Raw genomic sequence first — 20,739 nt, 5'->3', positions numbered from 1 at the left:
GACAGTGACCCAAGTGGCTCAGCCTATCCATGGCTCTCAGGCCTGAGAACCTTCCGTAGTGTGTACCTGGAGTTGGAAGGTCCAGGCTACCCTCCCTGAGCTGCCCCTCTGTGCTGAGTGACCCCATGGATGCAGCACCACTTGCCTGGGCCTCAGTTTTCCCATCTGTACAATGGGAGTGGCACGGCCTTCCTCACGGGCTGTTGTGAGGCTCAACTTTGTAAAGAGGTGGTGTCAGCCTAGCCCCTGGTGTGACCATGACCATGTCACTCCCTACCTCCCCTAGACCTGTCTCCTCCTGTAAATCATGTGAGGACAGGCCACAGTGGACCCAAGGTCCTATTCTGAGGTGAAAGTGAGTGTTCTATGGGGCAGTGGTTCCTGGGGGCCCAGCCTGGCCCAGCCACCTCACTGGCCAGGACCAGAAGCGGGGGCGCCGGTGTGGGTGAGGTGGGTGGTCGAGGTGCCAGGGTGGCCAGGTGGGAGGGGGGCTCACTGGTGTGGGCGAGGCAGGTGGGGGGCTTGCCGGTGGGGGCCAGGCGGGGGGGGGGGGGCAGGGGGCACCTACCCTGCTGCATGGGAGGGCTGCTCCAGGTCCCGGGGCAGCTGCAGGAGGTCTGGGTGGCTCTTCTCCACCTCCTGCAACAGGACATGTCCGGTGAGAGCCGCCGTGGCCACACCCTGGCCCCAGGGATGGCCGAGCCTCGGGCGATGGGCGCGGTCCCACCTCCAGCACGTGGTGCAGCAGGGTCACGCGGCTCTGCTGGGACTTGGTCTCCGTGAGCTTCAGCAGTGTGCTGATCTTGAAGCCATCAGCGTCCCCCGTGTGGCTGCCCTAGAGGGTCCGGGTCCGGGTTGGGAGTGAGGCCTCGGCTGCCTGGTGGGGAGGGGGTGGACATGGGGGTGGGGGGAGCTGGGGCGGGGCCGCTTACGTAGTTGAGGAAGTTTCCGATTTTCAGGATCAGCTGGCAGAAGATGGGCAGCTGGTGGCTGGTGAGCAGGCCTGTGGGAGGGCGCCAGGGCTGAGGGAGGGGAGGGAGCTGCGAGGCGTCTGAGGCTGTGGTGTGGAGGTCTTCACTCCCCTCCCCCAGGCTCGGTCCAGGGGTGGGCAGGTGACTGGAACCCCCCACCACGAACAGGTTCAGGGGCTCTGGGTGCAGGTCTGCCAATGTGAGCACTCCTTGCACCCTCCCCACCCCGGAAGCAGATGACCACTGCCCTTTTCTGCGGATGACGTTGCTGAGAGGAACTTTCCAGAAGGTTGTAGCTGAGGCCTCCCTGGTTCTCAGCTAACCAACCCTTGCGGCTTCAGGGAGGGTGGCCCTCCTGGCTCTGTGCCCGAGATGGGAGTGGATGTCCACCGCGTGCGTCCCTGCCCCGGGGCTGTGCTATATTCCTGCTCATCCCTCATCTGGAGAAAGTGGTGAGTGTACACACGTGTGCCCCTGAGCACGTCCCTGTGCATGCATGTTCATGTCTGCGCACGTGTGTGCCTGTGTGCATGGGAGCCTGTGTGTGTGCACACGTGTACCTGTGCGTGCACGCTCATGTCTGCGCACGTGTGTGCCTGCGTGCATGGGGCCCTGTGTCTGTGTACACACGTGTACCTGTGCGTGCACACTCATGTCTGTGCACGTGTGTGCCTGTGTGCATGGGGGCCTGTGTGTGCGCACACGTATACCTGTGCGTGCACGCTCATGTCTGTACACGTGTGTGCCTGCGTGCATGGGAGCCTGTGTGTGCACACGTGTACCTGTGTGTGCACGCTCATGTCTGTGCACACGTGTGCCTGCGTGCGTGGGGGTCTGTGTCTGTGTGTGCACGTGTGTATGTGCATGCATGTAGCTGTGTATGCGTGCCTGCCTGTGTCTGCGTGTGCGCGTGCCGGTGGATGCACACATGAGTGCACATGCACCGTGAGTGTCTTATAGCAGGGTCATGTCTATGGTGAGGTGGGGAAGGTCAGCGCCCACGGGATCGCTCACGCTCCGGGTGCTGGGCCCTCCAGCCCCAGGCTTTGCCCCCCACTCACTGTTGCAGGCAGCGAGTACCAGCCGGGCCTTGGGCTGCACCATGTCCAGCACGACGGCCGTGCCCTCACACAGCAGCATGCACTCCACACGCAGCTGGTAGCTGGGGACAGAGCAGGAGATCAGGGACGGGGCCTCCCCTCACCCGTGCTGGGCCTGCGGCTCGGGGGCCCATGGTCTGGCCGTGTTCGACGTGCACGTTCCTGGGCCAGGTCCCAGAGGCCGACTCAGCAGGACTGGGGTAGGGCCCGGGAAGGGGCACTCCAGACCAGCACCTGGTGGGGTCGAGGAGGGCCATTGTCCCCATGTGGGGTGTCCCTCCCTCTCAGAGCAGGGGGCGTGTGAGTGATACGTGCGGTGTTCCTCGAGGAGTCCCGAGGAAACAGTCTGCACAGCCCCACTCCCTCCTCAAGGTCTGGGCCTGGGGGTCCGAGGGCCGCCCACTCACCAGGGAACGCCCAGCAGGAGGAGGTAGAACTGGTCGGCGTTGGCCAGCTTGGCCCGATCCTCCGTGAAGGAGCGCAGGTTTTCGATCTGCAGGGAGGAGGCCCACGTGTGGGACTGCAGCTCCCATCCCCCCCCCAGGAAGCACCCTGGACTGCGGGGCACCTGCGTGCACCTGCTCCCACCAGGTCCACTCATGTCCAGCACAGCTGTGTGTGGCTCTGGACCGAGCGTCCCTGTGTCCCCTCCTTGTTCCCTTACTGGGAGCCCCCAGGGCAGACTCATGTCCAGCACAGCTGTGTGTGGCTCTGGACTGAGCGTCCCTGTGTCCCCTCCTCGTTCCCTTGCTGGGAGCCCCAGGGCAGACTCATGTCCAGCACAGCTCCGTGTGGCTCTGGACCGAGCGTCCCTGTGTCCCCTCCTTGTTCACTTGCTGGGAGCCCCCAGGGCAGACTCATGTCCAGCACAGCTCCGTGTGGCTCCGGACCGAGCGTCCCTGTGTCCCCTCCTCGTTCCCTTGCTGGAGCGTCCCTGTGTCCCCTCCTCGTTCCCTTGCTGGGAGCCCCAGGGCAGGGCTGGCGAGGTTCCTCCCCATTCACCTCGTGCTTTTCAGGAAGGAGCTTGAGGAGCTGCTTGAGAACCTCCACGTCGAATCTGGTGGTGTCCCCAGCCCGGATCATAGCAATGATGTCCTCATTGGAGCTGCAGGAGAGAGGGTTTGGCTGGGGTGGGCTCCTGGGGACCCTGCCAGTTGGGGACTGCCCTCAGCCCATGACATCTCTGCTTCTCAGCGGCCTGAGCTGCCGGGGCACAGAGAAGGCAAACCACCTGCCTGGGGTCACACAGTAATGAGGCTGGGGGCTGAACACCGCACTCCCTGTCTGCTCCTCCTTCCAGGGAGCTACTCAGGACCCAGGCAGGCAGGCACACGCGTGCCCAGGGAGCTCCCTGGCAGGAACCAGTGTCCAGCAGCAGCAGGGAAGGACTCGTGGGCCGGGAGCACTGCCCGCTGCTGTCTGGACCTCAGCTTCCCCAGGGAGTGGGGACTGGGGCTCTCCAAGGCCCCCAGCTTGGGGCGGCCTGCAGCTATGACCTGTCCACAAAGGGGGAGGCGCACTTCCCAGGAGAGGCCTGCAGAGGGCACTGCGGAGCCGAAGATGGGAGGTACAGGGGAGGGGAAGGCGGCTTAGTGGGAGGGCCTGCTCACCATCTAAACTGCTTCAGGAAGATGTTCAGGTTCAGGCTCTTCTTGGAGTCCAGAAACGTGATCTGGAGAACAGCCCCGCCCTGGTGTTGGTAACTGAGAGAGCACAGAGGCCCCTGTCCCGCCCCGGCCACGGCCGGGCCCCACCTCCTTGGGCTCCTTCCTGGCCGGGGCGGCCACATGCTCCTTGGGCTTGGCCTCGGGGAAGCAGAAGAGCCGCTCGATGCTGGGAAAGTCGGGCTCCACTGCCTCGGCACCCAGGCTGCTCAGCGAGGCCCACATGGAGCTGTGCTCTGTGGAGGAGGCGCCCCGGTCAGGCTCACGCACGCCCTGGGACGCCAGGGCCAGGCGGGCCCGGCAAAGGAAGCCCTCCGGTTGCTGTCACACCGTGTGCACGCATACGTGTCCAGGCTGGCGGGAGACCCGGCCTTCTCGCAGGCCTCGGCCTCGACCTTTTCCGACTGGGCACCAGCACCTGGGGGCCCGGGCCGTGCAGGGGCTGTGGCATCAGCGGTACATCTCAGCTTACAAGGGTGCGTGCGGGAGGGGAGGGTCTTCAGAGGGGCCTCTGCCCTGCCCCCGCCCCAGCCCTGCCCAGATGACCCAGGACCTAAGCCCAGAGCAGAGACTGAACAGCCCGTAGGCAGGGGGACACAGGCACAGAGGCCCCGGGCCTAGGCCCAGGCCGTAGCACCTGTGCTACGGGTATCGTGGGCCACTCACCCAGCGGGGCCCAGCCCGGGCCTCGGGAAGCGGCCACTCCCGGAGACCGGGGGTCCTCACCTCGGGCCACATTGGACGGCAGCTTCTGCCAGTTGAGCTTCTTCATGCGCAGAGTGGGGGGGTTTATGCGCCGGTGGCTTGGGACCCCGGCAGAACCCAGGCTGTGGGTCACATGGGCCACAATGATCTCCTCCTCGCCACCCACCGTAGAGGAGCCAGAGAGACCCGGCAGGGGTGGGGGTGGAGGAGGGCCAGGCAGTGGGGGTGGTGGGGGGCACCCCATGCCTGGGAGTGGGGGAGGTGGGGGAGGTAGGGCCCCACTGGAGACAGGCAGCGGGGGTGGGGGAGGGGGTGGGGGTGCTGGGGCTCCCAGGCCTGGCAGTGGGAGAGGTGGGGGCGGTGGGGGTGGTGGGGGCGGTGGGGGAGGCCCTGCAGGGGAGCCAGGGAGTGGGGGTGCAGGTGGGATTGGGGTAGGCGCCTGCCGCTGGGGGGCGGCCATGCTGCTCGAGCTCTGGACGTCGACGATGTGCAGGCTGGTGAGGTTGGCCTCGGGCTGCTGGTCCTCCACACCCGCCTTCGGGGCACCACTGTTTTGGGGCATGCTGCCCTTCCAACTCTGGCCTAGGTCGGCCTGGACACTCTTGTGGGCCTTGTTCAGGGAACTCGGGCGTGGCCGCCCTTTGACGGACAGGAGCCGCTCCACCATCTCCTCTACGGTGCATTCCTGGACTGCGGCGGGGGTGTCCAGGGTCAGGGCACAGGGCCAGAGGACATGGGTGTGGGGTGGCGGGAAAGGTATGGCCACTGCCGTCAGGCACAGGGTGGGGGAGAGGCCAAGGACGGGAGCCCTCCCGCAACGGTCCAAGACCCCACTGTCTGTCCGCTAGGCTGGGGTCAGTGAGGGGGCTGTGGGCACGGCACCCCCGCTCTGCCCCACCTGCTCACCATCACTGGCCAGGAGCACGGCCCGGTGCACCAGGTTCTCCAGAGCCTCCCAGAGCAGCTGGCTGGAGGGGAGGGTGGGGTCCAGGTAGAGGAGACCCTGCAGCACGGACAGCAGCTGGGAGGAAGCTGGGGAGCAGCTCACCTGGGTGGGGGGGAAAGGACGGGTCAGCAGCCGAGCCCATCCTGGGGCAGGCTGACCACAGCGGGCTTCGGACTGCCAGGAATGTCCACCCTGTCACCACTCTGTGCCTTGCAGGGGCACTGCGGATGAGCCGGAGCGGGGCTCCCTGACTGCCGCGCCGGTGACGTTCGGGGTTGGACAACTCTCCACTCTGGGGGCTGCCCAGTGCACTGTGGGATGTCTCACGGCATCCCTGGTCTCCACCCCCCCAAAGCCGGGAGAACCCCTGCCCAACTGAGACCACCCCAAATGTGTCCAAATGTTTCCGGCGACACGTGTCCCCTGGCTGAGAGCCGTGGGTTCAGTGAAGGACAGGAGGTCCCAGCCAGGGAGGGCCTGAGCTGGACCAGAACGCGGCCTCCTGGCCTCCTGCTGGTCCCGGAGCCCCTCAGGCCATTTGAGGCAGCTGGCCTGCTGGGGCCCAGGACAGCTCAGCTACCTCTGGGCAGCCCTGGTCTTTGGGACGCTGTCCTCCTGGGTCCCCGGGCCTTGGCTCTGTGCCTGTGCCAGCGAAGACGGCCCCCAGGCTGCCCGCTGCAGCTCCAGACTCCTCCCAGTCCACGCCCGGACCCCCCGCGGCTCCCTGATGTGGCTCCAGATCCGGTCGGGTGGGTCTCCCAGGGCGGGGAAGGCAGCGTGTCGGAGCCCTGCACCCCTGCCCCTGGAGACGGTCCCCGGCAAGCTTGCTCCGGCCCCGCTCACCTTGTGGAACACAGACGCGAAGACGTCTTGGTGGCTGTTCATGTTGACGCCCCCACAGATGCGCAGAAGCTCCTCCTCGTCCTCGGCCTTGGCCTCCTCGAAGGCCTCCAGCTGGATCAGCAGGTCGGCGTCCTCCAGGTCCCTGGGGCGAGAGGGGCCGGGCGGGCTGAGGCCGCTGCCCCACCCTGGACGGCCGCACAGACGCCCCTGTGCGGGGCTGTGCTGGGCACGTGGCCCCACCCAGGACAGTGGTCCTGATGGGGCCTGGGAGGGCAGTTCTCAGCTACCTGGGCTCCCAGAACCCAAATACGTTGGAATTTCGGAAAAACCGCAAATAATCTGTAGCATAAGTCTGTCCTGTACGGTTTCTGAGATATACTTACCCAGAGAGCGCTTTGTGGTCTATCTACACTCCTACTTAACAAGGCGTCCTGCATTGTATCTGGCGACACCCAGGCCCCTGGGCGGGGGCCGTTCTACAGGGTGGCCGACAGGCAGTGTGAGCGGGACCTGGGTTGAGCAGGGCGGGCCCACTGGGGCTACTCCTGGAAGTCCCCTCTGCCCATTGCCCATCTGGACCCCAGGGAAGGGTGAGCCCGGCTTTGGAGAACAGTGATGGGGACTCACCGTAGCCGCGTCAGAATGTCCAGCAGCTGCAACCCTGGGAAGGGACAGTGGGGTCAGCGGGTCAGCCCCCCACCCCGGGTCGCTTGTGTCTTCTCATGCCTTCCCCTCTGCTCTCTCCGTGGGCTCATTCCCACCCCCCAGCACACCCAGCCCGTGGGGCAGGAGGGGGACCCTGCCATTGCTACAGGTACCAGGAACACTCTGGAGGGCACACACGGCTGTCCCCGCTAGATGGTCATGGCCACCACTGGCAGGACTGGAACCGAGGGGTGGGCCTCACACTGAGAGCCATGCAGGACTCCTGTCCGGGGCCGCAGGGGCCCCAAGTCCACCAAAGGGAGCTGGTGGGGGCGGCCTCCCAGAGCCTTCCCCTGGGGCCCTGCAGGGGGCAGTGTGGGCCGGGCCAGGGGCGGTTACCAGTGAACTCCCCGCGCAGCTGGGCGCGGGTGCGGAGGTCCTCGGGGCCCAGGATGATGGCGTTGATCACGCTGAGCAGGGTGACGACATAGGGCACGTTGTCGCTGTCGGAGAGCTCACTCATGATGACACTGAAGCGGTACTGCTGGCTGCGCACCGTCTGCAGGGCGGGCGGGCGGGGTCAGCACGCGTCCCGGGCCCTGCACCCACCCAGGCGCCCCCGAGGCTCACCTTGTAGTGGTCCAGGGCATCCAGGGTCAGCACGTGGCCCTCGGGGGAGTAGATGCACAGCGCAGCCAGCAGCTCGAACACCTGCTTCTTGACCATCACGTTGGACGTGTCCAGAGCTGCCAAGGGCGGGCCGGGAGTCTCAGCGGGGCCCACGGTGCATCCCAGGCCTGGGCTCCTCCTCCTCCTGGCAGCCCCTCCCCACCTGCACCTGTCTGACGGGAACCCACCCTCCCGCGGACAAGCCGGGCCCCCAGGTGGACGCCAGGGGACGCTCCGCACCGGGGCACTGGCCGCATCGGGGGCTGGCCTCTGCGGGCGCCCACCCCCTCCAGGACCAGAGAGGCAGATGCTGCAGGGAGGGTGTGCTTGGGCTGGGCCTTAGTTCTGAGAGCGGTCCCTGCCGGCTCTGGGCCCAAGGCCCACACTGGCATGGCCCCCCGGCCTGACCCATGTTTTCACCAAACAGCCCATGGCACCTCCTTGTTGTCATGCCCCCCTCCTCCCACCTCATCCCTGGGCTGGGGAAGTTTTGGGGGTGTCCCTTAGCTGGCCTTACTGAAAGGCCACAAACACACAGGTGCACCACCCAGTCCGGGGTGCGTACGACGGGCATGAGTAGCCTCTGGCTCGTTCACCCACAAAGGCTCTCGCCCACCTCCACCGGCCGACCCACTGTCACTGCCCCCTCCTTCAGCTCTTGTTGCTACCATTGAACAGCACGGCCTGGAGGGCAAGGGACACAGTGACCCCTCATGAAGGGCCACCTGAGGTCACCCCCAAAGGGAGAAGACTGACTGGGTGCAGCCTGGGGAGACTTCCTGGAGGAGGTGACCGTGTGTGAGAACTTAAGGAGTCAGCAGGTGCACAAAGGCACAGAGCAGCCTGAGCAGGAGGTGGGAGTGGGGCACAGAACGGGCAGGGGTGGGGGTGTGGGGAAAGGGGAGATACCGCCAGGTGCAAGTGCTGGCTTGGAGCCAGGCAGAATGTGAGCGGGGCTACTCAGGTGGACTTGTGTTTTTGGCCCAGGTGAGGCCGGCTGCCAGGGCATGGACCAAGGTGGCAGGTGGGAGGGAGGGGCGCTGGAGGCCAGTGACGGGGAAGGGGGCGGGGCACGAACAAGCACAGGGCTGGACGGAAAGCCCAGGCCAAATCACAGAACAGAGGAGGCAACTAGGTGCAGCTGGTGGAGGACCATGGCTCCTAGGTGACCCGGAGGTCTCAGACTCGGGGCAAACAGGAACCTGGTTCTTCCTCCAGGAAGCCCTCCCTGCTGCCCAGCTGAGTTCTCTCCTGTGACCCCAGCCCGCCCTCTAACCTCCGTGCCCGGAGCCTCATAGGGAATTACGCAGGGGTGTCCGTGCCAGGTGCCCGCCCGGCGCCCGGCAGCGGGCCGCGGCTCACCCAGGGAGAGCTGGCGCACGTAGGCCTGGTTGCTGAGGATGTACTCGATGCCCTGCTGCGAGTTCATGACGGCGCGCACGCAGCTGATGCAGGTGAGCTGCAGCAGGGCGTCGGCAATGCGGGCCACCCCGCGGCCGGACAGGCGCGCCAGGGCCTCGAGCAGCAGGTCCAGGCCGCTCTGCTCCAGGAACTGCACCATCCAGCTGCCGTCACTGCTCTCCAGGCGCTTGCGCAGGCCCGAGTAGTTGACCACGGAGGGCATCTGCAGCAGCCGGATGCACAGCTCGGGATCCGCGCTCTCCAGGTTGGCCTCCGTGGGGTCCGAGTCCTGCGGCCCCAGCTTCTCCTTCAGCGCGGCCCACTTGCGCTGCGCACCCTCCTTCACCGACATCTTGCCGAACTGTGGGGCCAGAGGCAGACGGGCGTGAGCCCCTCACCCGCGAGGGGAGGCGGTGTCCTCTGCCTCGTGTCTCTCCCCACCTGCCAAAAGGCCTGCCCGGGGACACCGGGCCCTCGCCCGGTCAGGGCAGCCACCGTCCAGGGACTTCTCCTCACACGCATCCCTGATGAACCGCCGCAGCCGCCGAGTGGGCAGGAGCACCGCCTCCCTGTCCACCCGAGGACCTCGAGGAGGCTACACTGGCAGGAACACCACTGACTCAGTAGTGACGATGCAACAAAAGTGGCATCTCTGGGGTTCCCTTATCTTGTCCCAAAACACTTCCCCTGCCCCCAGGGGACAGGGTCAGATACGGACAGCAGGGAGGGGCCATTCCAGATCCCGGGCTCTTGTGGGCTGCCCACGGCATCAGGTGTGTGGCTGGGGAAGGGGCTGACTTGAGGGTCAGGCGTGGAGCCCACCCCCATCACGAGCAAGGCCAGGGCCCTGTGGGGAAGCAGCCCTGCCAGGCCCTGGCCTCTGAGGCCCTCAGTGGGTCAGTCAGTGTGGGCAGAGGACTGGATGTCCCCCTAGGCCCTTGGCATGTGGAACTTTACTGGATGCGGCCTCAACAGGTGTGACCCCCCACCCACAATGCCTCCCAACACGTGCCTTTCCCCAAAAGAGGACAGGCCTCTGTGCCTTTGCCACACCCACCAAACCCCCCTCCTCGGGGCCCTCGGCAGTGACGCTGTCCTCAGCCACAGCCCCTGGGGACTGGCCTCAAAGGTCAGGGGCAGCCCAGGCTCTCCTGCGACCATGTATGGCTCGGGTCTTGTATTTAGTGCGTGAGAAGGACGGCATGGAGCTGCTGAGAGGGAGCCCGAGAAGCAGAGCATGGCAGGACCACTGCGCCTCACGCCCAGGGCCTGGCCCTGCCACTGCCCACCCCAGACCCCCCAGGCCCCTACGTTACAGAAGACGAAAGGGAGGTGGCAGCTAGAGAAGCCAGGTCACATGCCCAGCCCCCAGAGTTGGAAAGGGCAGAACGGAGTGAGCCTGGACCCCACGCAGAGGCTGGCCAGAGAGAGGCTGGCTGTCCAGCCCAGCCTCCCTCTCAGGACTGCTGGACCCAGTACATTAGGGGGAGACCCCAGGGGCCATCTGAGGTCCTACAGGAGACAGAGGCTGCACTCAGGTCCCTGGCCTGGCTCACGGCTGGCGTTCCCGGAGGCCCTGCTCCCCCTCTGCTTGGTGAGTGTCTTGGGTGTCCTCCTTTGTGCTCCCCGAGCTCCCCCCACCCCCGGCATGGGATGGTCTGGCATTCCAGCAGCTCCTCCTCTGTTTGAAGTGGGTCCACACCAGGAATCCAGACCCCCACCCAGCCCTCATCCTCCTGCCTGGCTGACTGCCACGCAGGCCCGTGGGGTGCCCCAGGAAGGCGGCCTGGCTGAGGGGAGGAGAGGCTCTGGCCTGCTTGTGTACCGGCTCTGGGCCCACCATGCCACTCGTCCCGCGTGAGCCACCCTGCCTGCACCGAACCTCTGGCATCTGCCTACTGGGGGCATCCCGAGAGGCAGTGGGTGTGGGCATCCCTGCGGGGGGTCGGGTGTCCGTCAGCCCTCCCTGTGACTGCATGGTTTCACCTGCTCCCTCCCCCACCGTCGACTCACCCAGATGCGCAAGACCTTCCGGCTGCCTCTGCCCACCCATTCCAGGCCCTGCCTCGGGCTGCCCCTCACACTCTCCTGGCTTCTCATCACTGCTGACCGCTGAGCTGTGCGGCTGCCAGCTGTGGCTCCGGTCCCTCTTGGGCAGCCTCCCGGTGCCAGGGGAGGGGGCTGCTCCCGGCACCATGAAGAGCACAGCAGAGCGGCCTTCGCACACACTGCCACCCACCCTGGGTGCTGCCTAAAGACGCAGCCAGGACTGCCCCTCCCTTCCTCGCCCCACCCCCGTCCTGCTGGCCCAAGTCCCTGCTTCCTTGGCACAGGCTGAGTGGTTGGGGCCTGAACTCTCCCAGGACAGGCCTTCAGCGTCTTAAGTGTCTTCTCTAGCCAAGAGCCCCCGGGGTCCCTCGATGCAGAAAACGACCTCTCAGAGACAGCCTGCTCGGTCTAGGCACCTCACCCGACACTGCCCGGGCCTCCCTGGGTCACTGGCTCATGACCCGGAGAGACCCCCCACGTAGGGGCCCCTGCAGGAGGTGATCAGCCCTGTCTACCTGCCCTCGAAGGGTCCTAAGCTGTGTGCCCCGGAGCTGAGTTTCACAAGCTGGTCATGCCCCTCCATGTGTGCCTCACACACGTGCCAGAGCGGCACCCATGCACAGCAGACACGCGTCACGTAACAGGGACGCACGTGCACGAAGGCCTCCTGTACAGGCACATGGTATCACACACGCAGCAACAACCCCAGAGAGGACGTACAGACGCACTCCACCTGCGCAGGCGGCATCCACCCACAGAACACTGAGGCCACGGTGACAAGGACCGCGGACACGCACATGGAAACTATAACGCGCTCCCACTCGCCTGCCTGTCTGCTTGGGGACTCTGTCAAGGGCCGGTGGTGCTGACCCGGTCCCTGCGAGCAGCGGCTCCGAGGAAACGGCCTCTGCCTGCTCCCCTCCACCCCCCCGGGGGGTGGTTGGACGGTCCTGCCGGGAGCCCCAGACAGAACCAGGCATGTACTGCGTCAGGAGAACAGCGTGGGGAATGACCCCTCCTGGCAATACCCAGGACCGCGTGGGAGGCAGAAGCCAGACTGCTGGGCTTACTGGCTGTGTGCTCCTGGGGAAGGGGCTGCCCCTCTGCTCTCCGTCTGTACAGTGACAGGTGCGCTGGGGTTCGCAGGGCATAAACTGGACCCGGCCCGCACCGACTGAGCGCTCCTGGCTGCTGTAACTCCGGCCGCCGCCGCGCCCGCCCTCCCAACCCTGCCCAACCCGCGGGTTGAGTGTCCCGAGGCAAGCCTGGCCTGGCGCCTAGACAGGGCGGGGTCGCAGGGACCCTCCCAGCCTCCGCCTGGCCAGGGTGGGGCGGGGCCACATGCTCAGGAATGCGATCACAGGGCGGGGCCAGCCTTCCGGGGGCGGGGCCACATGAGCAGGAATGTGATCTCGGCTCCCCCCGACGGGGGCGAGGCCAGCCTTCCGGGGGCGGGGCCAGCGCATGAATTTGCATTTGCAGAGCCTTTTTTGCAGCCGGCACCACCCACAGAGCACGACCCTCTCCTAGGGTCCAAGTACCTGGCGGCTCGGGCGTACCCTGTCCGTCGGGCGCTGCAGCAGCCCCAAGCGCCCCGCATGGGCAGGCCGTCCCCCTGCACCAGGGCAACTCTGGTGGGCAGGGACCTTTTGCAGAGGAAGACACTGGGGCTCTGACATGAGTGGCATGTTCCCCAATGCTTCTTCAGCGCTCCATTTTTTCTACCAATAAAGTGGGGTTCCCGCTGCGGCGGGGCCACGCTTTCCCCTCAGAGCTCTCCTGGGTCAGCCCACTGGCCGGGCTGTGCTGCTCACCTGAGCTCGCCCAGCCCACGCCTGGCCAGCCCCGCGCAGCAGTACCGGCACCTCTATCCGGGCACCCACATGCCCAGGCAGCTGTGCTGACTCATGGGAAGCCACCGCCCCTGCTTGGCAGCCGCCTGTCAAACAGAGTGTGTTCCTGGGGGGGCGGGCAGGGGGCAGGGTTGAAGCTGCCCCCCCACCTGACCTCAGAATCCAGCCCCTGCCATGCAGACGGAGAAACTGAGCCAGAGAGGAAGGGCCTCCTGAGGTGGGCACCAGGCGCCAAGCTGGGTCCTGGGCATGGCTGGTGGGAGTTCCCTGCATGGGCTCCCCCCCACCACCGCCCGCCCCGGCTTTGAACAGTGTGGTGGGGTGGGGATGCCCGGACTAAGTGCCAGAGCTCGGCACCCTTGAGGAGCGGGTTTGGGCTTCCGTTCCTTGATCGCTGCGAGGGCTGGTGGAGGGGCTGGGGGACCCAGCGGTGGGAGTGAGGGGTAGGAAAGGCACCGGCTGGGGACACGGGCACCCAGGAGAGGGGTGGCTGCTGTAGGGAGGCAGCTTCAGGGCGGCCCTGCCAGCGTCACCACAGGGCTGGGGTGCTTCTGGGCCCAGAGCCAGAGAGGGCGCGGGGGCGGGGTGCAAAGAGTGAGCTTGTCTTCCTTGGGGAAGGCGGGTACAATGGCAGGAGCGGGGTTCCGGAACTGGGAGGCAGGGGCTGCCACACTGTATTTTTAGCTCCAAATTTTTCCACTGCCTGGCAACCCTTGTATTGTGTTTCCAGCAGCGATTCCCTGGAGCTCAGGGGCAGCCCGGGCCCTGCAGGACTGGGGGAAGCCGCTGGAGCTGATTCCTACCCGGATCCCCCATCCCCCTCCCTTCCATCACCTTGGCTCCTTTCGAGCCTCCAGTGCACGCACGACCCTCCCCACAAGGCTGTGAGCCCTCCTTGCGTGGGTCACCCACCATGGGCTCATCCCAGGTCGGGGGCTAATGCACAGTGGGCCTTGGGGAAGGAGGTACAACCTAGTGCCTACCCACCGCCCACCCAACCACAAGCACACAGTGCGGAGGGCCTTGGCCAAGGGGTGGTGTCCTCACGGGCCCCTGGCCGCTCTCTTGTCCAAGGAGCACTCCAGCCCACCGCTGCCCTCAGTCCCAGGATGGAGTGCAGGGCCTGTGCCTCCCAAGTCCTCACCTGAACCCCACCCCCCACCCCACTGTGTGTGCATCCAGCAACAAGACTGAGGGGCTGCTTGGGGGCAGGTGGGCACCAAGACCCTCACAGTGGTGCTGAATTAAAAACAGAGACAGGAAGTAGGACAGTAAGTCGTACTGAGTAGGATTTCAGCCATCAAACATGTCCCACCAAACACACGCCTGAATGCTAACAGAAGTTGCATCTGGGGTGAATGTGGTCATTTTCATAATTAGAGAGAAAGAGCATAGTGATAGAAAAGGCCCACAGTCTCTGAGGGGAACTGGGTTCAGAGGGGGCCCGCCCCCATGCAGGTCACCAGGGAGTCAGGGCAGAGCTGACAGCTGGTCTCCTCTGTGGCACTAAGGCTACGCAGGGTGGAGGGGGATGGAGGGGGCTGGGCTGGGCTGGCTAGCGCTGAGAGCCAGGCGACGCCGCTGGTCAGGGAGGCCGGGCCTGGGCTTGGGCCACTGTGCCCCAGGATCTGGGGACAGGTGGGAGTCATGTCAGACACACAGTGCCCAGGCCTGACCTGTTTGCCTCCTCCACGGGTCCCACCCTCCTGGGTTAGGAATAGAAGCGGGTGGAAGCCGCAGAAAGCTGCAGAGAGGGCTGACGGACTTGGGCGGACAGGAAACGCCTGCTAGAGGGCGGTGGGCGGCGTGGGAGCTGACCCTGCCCCCTTGCTCACTGGGAGGAGGGTGCTTGCAGGGCAGCCCTGGGCCCGCTGTGTGTCTGCATTTCTGAGAAAGGGCTGGGGGTGGTCTGGGAGTCCCGCCTGCCCCAGTGGATGGCTTGCTGGTAGGGAGGACAGGAAGGGCGGAGGCACCCGCGCCAGGAAGCTGAACTTTCGCTTCCACCTGCACTAAGGCTCATAGGGACTGGGTCGGCCCTGGCCTCCTGCTGTCGCCAGGCCTCATCTCCCCAGCTGTGCGAAGAGCAGGGCCAGGGGACTTCCTGGAGGGCCTGGCCACCCCTGACATTCTCAGGGTTTGGGTCCAGAGTCTGGTGCCCACCTGCCCCAGCACAGGAGAGCAGCACGCGGTGGCTGAGGACGGAGTGGTCGAGGACACGGTGGCTGAGGACGACAGTGACGTCTGTTGCCACCTTCTGTGGCTGAGCCAGTTCTGTCAGGGATGGCTTGCGGGGAGTGATGGGTAGAGACCCGTGGCTGGGTGTGAGGGAGGTGAGGAACTGCCCGGGCCCCAGGTGGCAGGGCGGCGTCTGAATCTGGGGCTGTTCTACCACAGGGCCCGGCACCTCGCCACAGCTTCCACCCGCAGGGCCTCCCCTGAACCCCACGAAGACCTCAGGCTGGCCACCAGAACCCCTCCTTCCTGGGTTGTGCCCCCCAGATCAGACGCAGCTCAGAGATGCCTCCTCCAGGAGGTCCCGTGTCCCTCCTTGTCTCCCTGCTGCCCTTGGGAAAGGCCTCTCCCAGCCTGGGAGGACCCTGGGTGCCTCAGGCTTTGGGCTGCAGACTGCCCACTGCCTGCCCTGGCAGTCCCTGCCCCTGGCCCTGTCCCATGCCCCAGCTGGGGCTGCCCACCCAGGAGCAGGGAGAACAAAGCCTTGGATTGAGAGTGGGGGAGGGGCCACCCGGCACTGCCAGGGGCTGTGGCTAGGGCCCTGGGGGCAGAGGATGGCTCAGCTTCTGGGTGAGATCAGGCTCTGCCAGGGACTGGCTGTGTCTCTCGGACAACCCACAGGACTTGCCGGGGCCCTGGTTCCAGTCCTCAAATGGGGACAAGCATGTCAATGCCAACCCCTGAGCCCGCCGACAGATCCATGGGACACCATCTGTAAATCCGGCCCTGGACATGCGCAACTGCCTGCGCATCCACTGGTCCACTGCCGCCTCCTCCCCCTCCTCAGCCAGGCTGCCAGGGGCCAACATCGAGCTGGGACGCAGCCCCCACTCGGCCCCCGGACCCCCTGGTTCGGCAGTGAGCAAGACCCTCAGCGTCCAGCACGAGGTGCCCGAGGCATCCCTTGCCAGTTGCCTAGGGCCAGGCCCATCGAGGACTCGGTTTTCTCATCCTAAAACGGCCAAGATGTTCTCCAGGGTTGCTGGGTTTGCAGGGCCAGTCCCACCTGCTGGCCACCGGGCCTGCCTGGCCTGCACACCCCACTTCCTCTGCCCCTACCTCCACAGCAGCCCGGAAGCACCAGGCAGGGCCGTAGGCGCCTCCAAAAGGGCAGGATCCCATCTGGGCACGTGGGGCTCCTGTTCTCAGGCACTCAGTCTGCGCATGTGGGGAGGTAGAGACAGGCAGGGAAGGGGGACAGGGAGCGCCCCCCACCTCTGGCCGGCTGAAGAGCGGACCTTGGCCTCCCTGCCGTTGTGTGCCAAGCTGTACTTAGAGCTGAAATAGGGACCCGTGCATGGGGACACGGACAGCGGGGGAAATAGGCTGCATGCTGAGGCCACACCTGGGGCCCGAGAGGACCCGGGACCAGGCACAGACGGGGAGACTAAGGCCCTCTGACACAGCTGGCCAGGGCCCACGCTGGCAGCCACGCCCATGTCTGCTAGCACTCAACAAGGCCAGGACTGAGCTCAGGAGCAGAGAAACCCGGGACCCACGGGCTGTGTGTGTGTGTGCATGCAGTGGCAAGCCCCGGCTGGGCGTGATGGGTGCTGGGGGCAGTGCAGGAAAGCCAATGCCCAGGGCTCCGTGTGTGTGTCCGGAACTGGTATCCTCCGCCCTGACCCACTGGGCCCTGGGTTAGCCTTGAGGCGAGGCTTGGAGGTTAGGCCTCAGCGGCCCCATCTGCTAAATGGGAAGCACAGTCTGCCTCCACCTCCCCAAGTGTGGTTCCTGACTGGTCTCCCAACCACAGAAGGCTCTATCCAATGACCCTCAGCGGCCCTGGCTATGCACCCCTGCTCGGTCGGACTCTGCCTTCCCTGTGGGGTTGGCCCAGGCCAACCTCATGGGAGCAGGGGGCCCTCTGCCCACCTTCCAGGCCCTCTTTTCCCATGTGGGCACAGCTTGCAGGGAGAGGGGTGGTCGAGGGGGCTGCAGCAGCACAGGGGTGGGAGGGCGCCCCGACCAGGGCTTTGGTGAGGGAAAACTGCAGGGATGAGATGGGGCTGGGTGGGAGGGTGGCCGTGGCGGGTGGCAGGCAGAAGAGGGAATTCTGTCCGCAGGTAGCCCCGGGGGAGAGGCCTCTGTGTGGTCTAGTCATCCCAGCACCTGTAACCACCCCCCATGGCCAGAAGGGCCCACTGACTCCAGGGGTCCAGCTCGGCAGGCCTGTGGCAGCTGCCTGGAGTCATACAGGTGGGGGCCCCGGTGCTGCCCCCTCCCCTGGTGGGAGCCCGGGGGCTGCCGCTTGGCCAGGACAAAGCTCTCCTATTCTCAGAGTGGTGGTACTGGGACCCCGAGGGTCCTGTGGTGGTGACGAGGGACATGGGGCTAGCCTTGGCCTCCAGGTGCTCCCCTGGGGCCGGCCAGGTCTCGCCGTGACCCCGGGGAAGCACTTCCTGTATGGCCGCCCTCTGGCCCACGGGAGCAGTGAGGTGAGCACAGAGGCTGGTGCGCGCAGTACAGGCTTCATAAATGCGTCCTGCCAGGCGTCACCGCTGATTCTACAGCCCGACAGCCCCATGCCTCAGTTTCCTCTTCTGTGAAATAGATGATAATCACAGTACCCATGCCTCACCGGTGGGCGCAAGGGTGGGAGGCCATGGGGCGGGAACGTGGCAGGCTGGCTCATTCATTCCTTCGCTCAGTCCCTCCTTCTGCACACAGACCCTGCTCAGGGCGCTGGGCAATGCTGCCGTGCACAGGCCAGCCTCTGGGCCGCTCTCAGGAGGCTGCTGTGCCCCTGGCAGAAGGGGCCCGGAGAAGCCGCACACCCAGTCAGTCCCCTCCTTAATCACACCTTGGGAGTGCTGTCGGGCAGACAAATAGCAGCGGCCCCTCCTGGGAGGACAGGCTCACCATGCGCCTCTCTCCCTGCCTGGCTGGGGAGGAGGTTGGCGGTCACCGCAAAAGAGCTGCCCTTCCTCTTGGAGTTTTCTCTACGCACTGGGTAGATGGCCTGTGAACAGACCCCACACCAGCTCAGGACCAGGCTATCCTGGTTCAAAGGTGAAGCAGGCAAGACCCTCCTTACTAGGGTGAGGCTGGTAGGCAGCCACAAGGTCAGACCCTGCTCTCACACCTCCAGTGATGGGGAGCTCACCCCCTCACACGCACTCCTTCCTAATAGGTTGAAACCAGCCTCCTCGTCTTGGACATCCAGGGTCCCCCAGGCGTGGCGCTGTCCGGGGACAGCCCTGAAGAGACTGGCTCCTGCCTGGCCTCAACCTTCCAATCTTGGCCTGTCTCCCCTAGACCCACTTCTGTCCACTGTCCTGAAATAGCGGTGGACATGCCTTTCCCAATCCACTGTGTCCACTGGGCCCTGAACCATGCAACTACTAGACACCAGCTGTGTGCAAGACCAGTGCGGGAAGGAGCCAAGCAGCTGAGTCAGGCCCCATCCCTCAGACTGTGGGGGGACTTTGACTTCCGGTTCCTCCTCTGGGTGCCCTGGAGAACACTCCCTGCCCTAGTCCAGAGCCAGGGCAACCACGTTGTGCCCTGTACCCGCCGGCAGTGCCCAACATTTTCCGGCTGCCTTCCATCCCTCCCCCGCCCTCGGGAACCTGCTAACTCTTCCAGCCTGGAAAATCACCGCACTTTGATGAAAGGCGAACAGAGTGTATGGAAGGTTAGGAGCTCCCAGGTCCCAGCATGTGAGGCGCGTGCAGTTAGCTCCGACATCTACCCACACCCCCACAAACCTCACCTGATAGTCAACTCTGCTGGAAAGCAGTGCAACCTGACAGGCTGCCTGGGTGGGTCCCAGGAGGGCAGCCCACCTGATCACACCGGTCCTCTCCCCAGCAGGGCCCCTCGGCCTGTCTGCTGGCCGTGAGAACCTGTCCATCAGCCCCGCGCTCCTCGGGAGAGACGGAAGGTGGGGCCGGGGTCAGCTGGGGGCTATTGCCCAACTTGGCTTTTTAAATGAAGAGTTGGTGCTGCCCTGCTGAGGGAGTGGGGGCAGTGCGAGGCCCAGACCTCAGACCTGGCACCAAATGCAGATATTTGATGCACCAGGGCTGCAGCCCCCCCCCCCCCCCCCGCAGGACTTCCTGCTCTGGGTGGCACTGTGAAGGGGTTTGAGGCATTTGCTTTGGGTCTCTTCCTCTCCACTGAGAGTGACAGGAAGGAGGTCCATGCCTGAACCACTGTCCCCATCCTTCAGGGTGCAGATGGGGAAACTGAGCCCCAGAGCAGGCAAGTGTCCTGCCCAGATCCCAATGCCTGAGGGAGCAGGAGGCGGGGCTGGTGGGAAGGGAAGTTCCCAACTCCAGCTACACTGAGGGTGTGCATGACCCAGACAGGGTCATGGCCATCCCCACCCACAGGACTCCTGGTGTGGCCAGTAGGACAGGGCACCAACGCTGTGGTCACAACGGAGGCCAGCCACCATGCGGCCTGGGGCCCTAGGTTACAGAGCCTCAGGAGGCCAGGCACACAGACCTGCCTGCCTGAGCTCCCAAGGGCAGCTGGAGGCTGATGGGGCACCGCTGGTAACCCCAATTCCTTCCCGAGGTCATGCTCATTCCTCAGGCCCCTCCCCAGGAAGGAGGAGCACAGAACCAGCCTCCCACTCCCAGGCTTACGAGCCCGGCCAGGAGGCACCCAGAGCAGTGATGGGGGCTCGTGCCCCCAAGGCCTGCCTGTGGGGGTGCCAGGGCTCCGTGTGCGCCCACCTGCGCCCAGGCAGCTACAGACACAACAGCATAGGGGGGACCCCAGGCCGGCGCGCACCTCGCGGGGCTACCGGGCTGCCGACCCGAAGTTGAAGTTTATTTTCCCAACTGTGGCTGATTCATGGTCAGGATGTGGCGGCGGCCGCGGGGAGGGGAAATTCTGCCCGCAGCGGGCGGGGCGTTGGCCCGCAGACCCTCGGCCCACCACCGCGGCCACTGCGAGCGGGAGGCGTCTAGACCGCGCGGTGGTCTGCAGTCCGGGATGGGCTGCTCCCTGGGGCCGGGGGCTCCGGGGCGCCGGCCGGGAGCTGGGAGCCGGGAGCCCGTCGCCCTGTGCCGCCACCTGGGGTGCACCCCGCGCTCCCCCAACACCCCCTCCCCGGCCCCAAGAGCCCCCTCGCTCGGACTCAGTTTCCCCTGTGGCTCCTGGGGGGCGCGGAGGCGCGGACTTACCGGACGGGGGCGCGGCGGCGCTCGCTCGGGTCGGGCCAGGGGCCGCGGCTGCCGGCCCACCGCGGGCTTCGCAGGCTCGGGCTGGGCTCGGTGTAGGCTGGGCTCGGGCTGGGCTCCCGCTCCGCGGGGCGCGCGGAAGAGGAGGTGCCGCCCCGCCCCGCCAGCCGGCGGCCACGTGGGGAGCGGGCGCGGCCCGGGGCGGAGTCGGGGAGGGGTCGCCGGGAGGCCCCGCCCTGCCGGGCCTGGCGGCGGGCGCGCCCGCGGGGGGGGGGAGCTCTGCCTTCCCGGGCCGGTACCCGCCGGCGACCGCCTCCCCTAGAGGTCGCCCCCCCCCCCCGCTGGCCTCGCTCCTGGCGGGCGGGGGTGGAGGTGGGGGCGGAACACGGGGAGCGGGAGCCCGGGAAACGCCTGGAAGCGGTCGCCCCACCTCGGACCTCACTGCGGTCCGCCTCCCTGCTCTCGCTGGCGCCCCATCTTCTCGCCCCCGTCCCCTCCTCCAGGTCCAGCCCCCACTGGTAGCGAG

The 20,739-nt window shown here is 66.1% G+C and overlaps 1 protein-coding gene across 6 annotated transcripts in view; it reads right to left on the bottom strand.

The window, feature by feature from the left end:
* The window catches only part of INF2 (inverted formin 2), a 28,425-nt gene extending 8,060 nt beyond the window's left edge, over positions 1 to 20,365 (bottom strand). For 2 of the 6 annotated variants that reach the window (XM_087856297.1, XM_087856298.1), the window contains exons 1-16: positions 10,958 to 11,187; positions 8,906 to 9,305; positions 7,505 to 7,620; positions 7,274 to 7,433; positions 6,857 to 6,890; positions 6,230 to 6,371; positions 5,347 to 5,488; positions 4,462 to 5,130; positions 3,826 to 3,971; positions 3,682 to 3,743; positions 3,074 to 3,176; positions 2,479 to 2,564; positions 2,033 to 2,133; positions 933 to 1,003; positions 728 to 835; positions 569 to 639 (exon numbers count right to left, since the gene is read on the bottom strand). In XM_087856297.1, coding sequence (XP_087712423.1) covers positions 569 to 639; positions 728 to 835; positions 933 to 1,003; positions 2,033 to 2,133; positions 2,479 to 2,564; positions 3,074 to 3,176; positions 3,682 to 3,743; positions 3,826 to 3,971; positions 4,462 to 5,130; positions 5,347 to 5,488; positions 6,230 to 6,371; positions 6,857 to 6,890; positions 7,274 to 7,433; positions 7,505 to 7,620; positions 8,906 to 9,305; positions 10,958 to 11,044 — 2,498 coding nt within the window. In that variant the 5' untranslated portion in view covers positions 11,045 to 11,187. Of the gene's footprint in view, positions 1 to 568; positions 640 to 727; positions 836 to 932; positions 1,004 to 2,032; positions 2,134 to 2,478; positions 2,565 to 3,073; positions 3,177 to 3,681; positions 3,744 to 3,825; positions 3,972 to 4,461; positions 5,131 to 5,346; positions 5,489 to 6,229; positions 6,372 to 6,856; positions 6,891 to 7,273; positions 7,434 to 7,504; positions 7,621 to 8,905; positions 9,306 to 10,957; positions 11,199 to 20,216 lie in introns of those variants that run through there. The other 4 variants (XM_045776193.2, XM_087856296.1, XM_045776192.2 and 1 more) reach the window with 4 other exon arrangements.
* Positions 20,366 to 20,739: the final 374 nt, after the last annotated feature.

Source organism: Ursus americanus, chromosome 26 (genome assembly GCF_024610735.1).
Source record: "Ursus americanus isolate L20-20 chromosome 26, mUrsAme1.1.p, whole genome shotgun sequence".
Taxonomy (NCBI): domain Eukaryota; kingdom Metazoa; phylum Chordata; class Mammalia; order Carnivora; family Ursidae; genus Ursus; species Ursus americanus.
The sequence above is the reverse complement of the archived record's forward strand: the minus strand, read 5'-3'. Positions and strand labels throughout refer to the sequence as shown.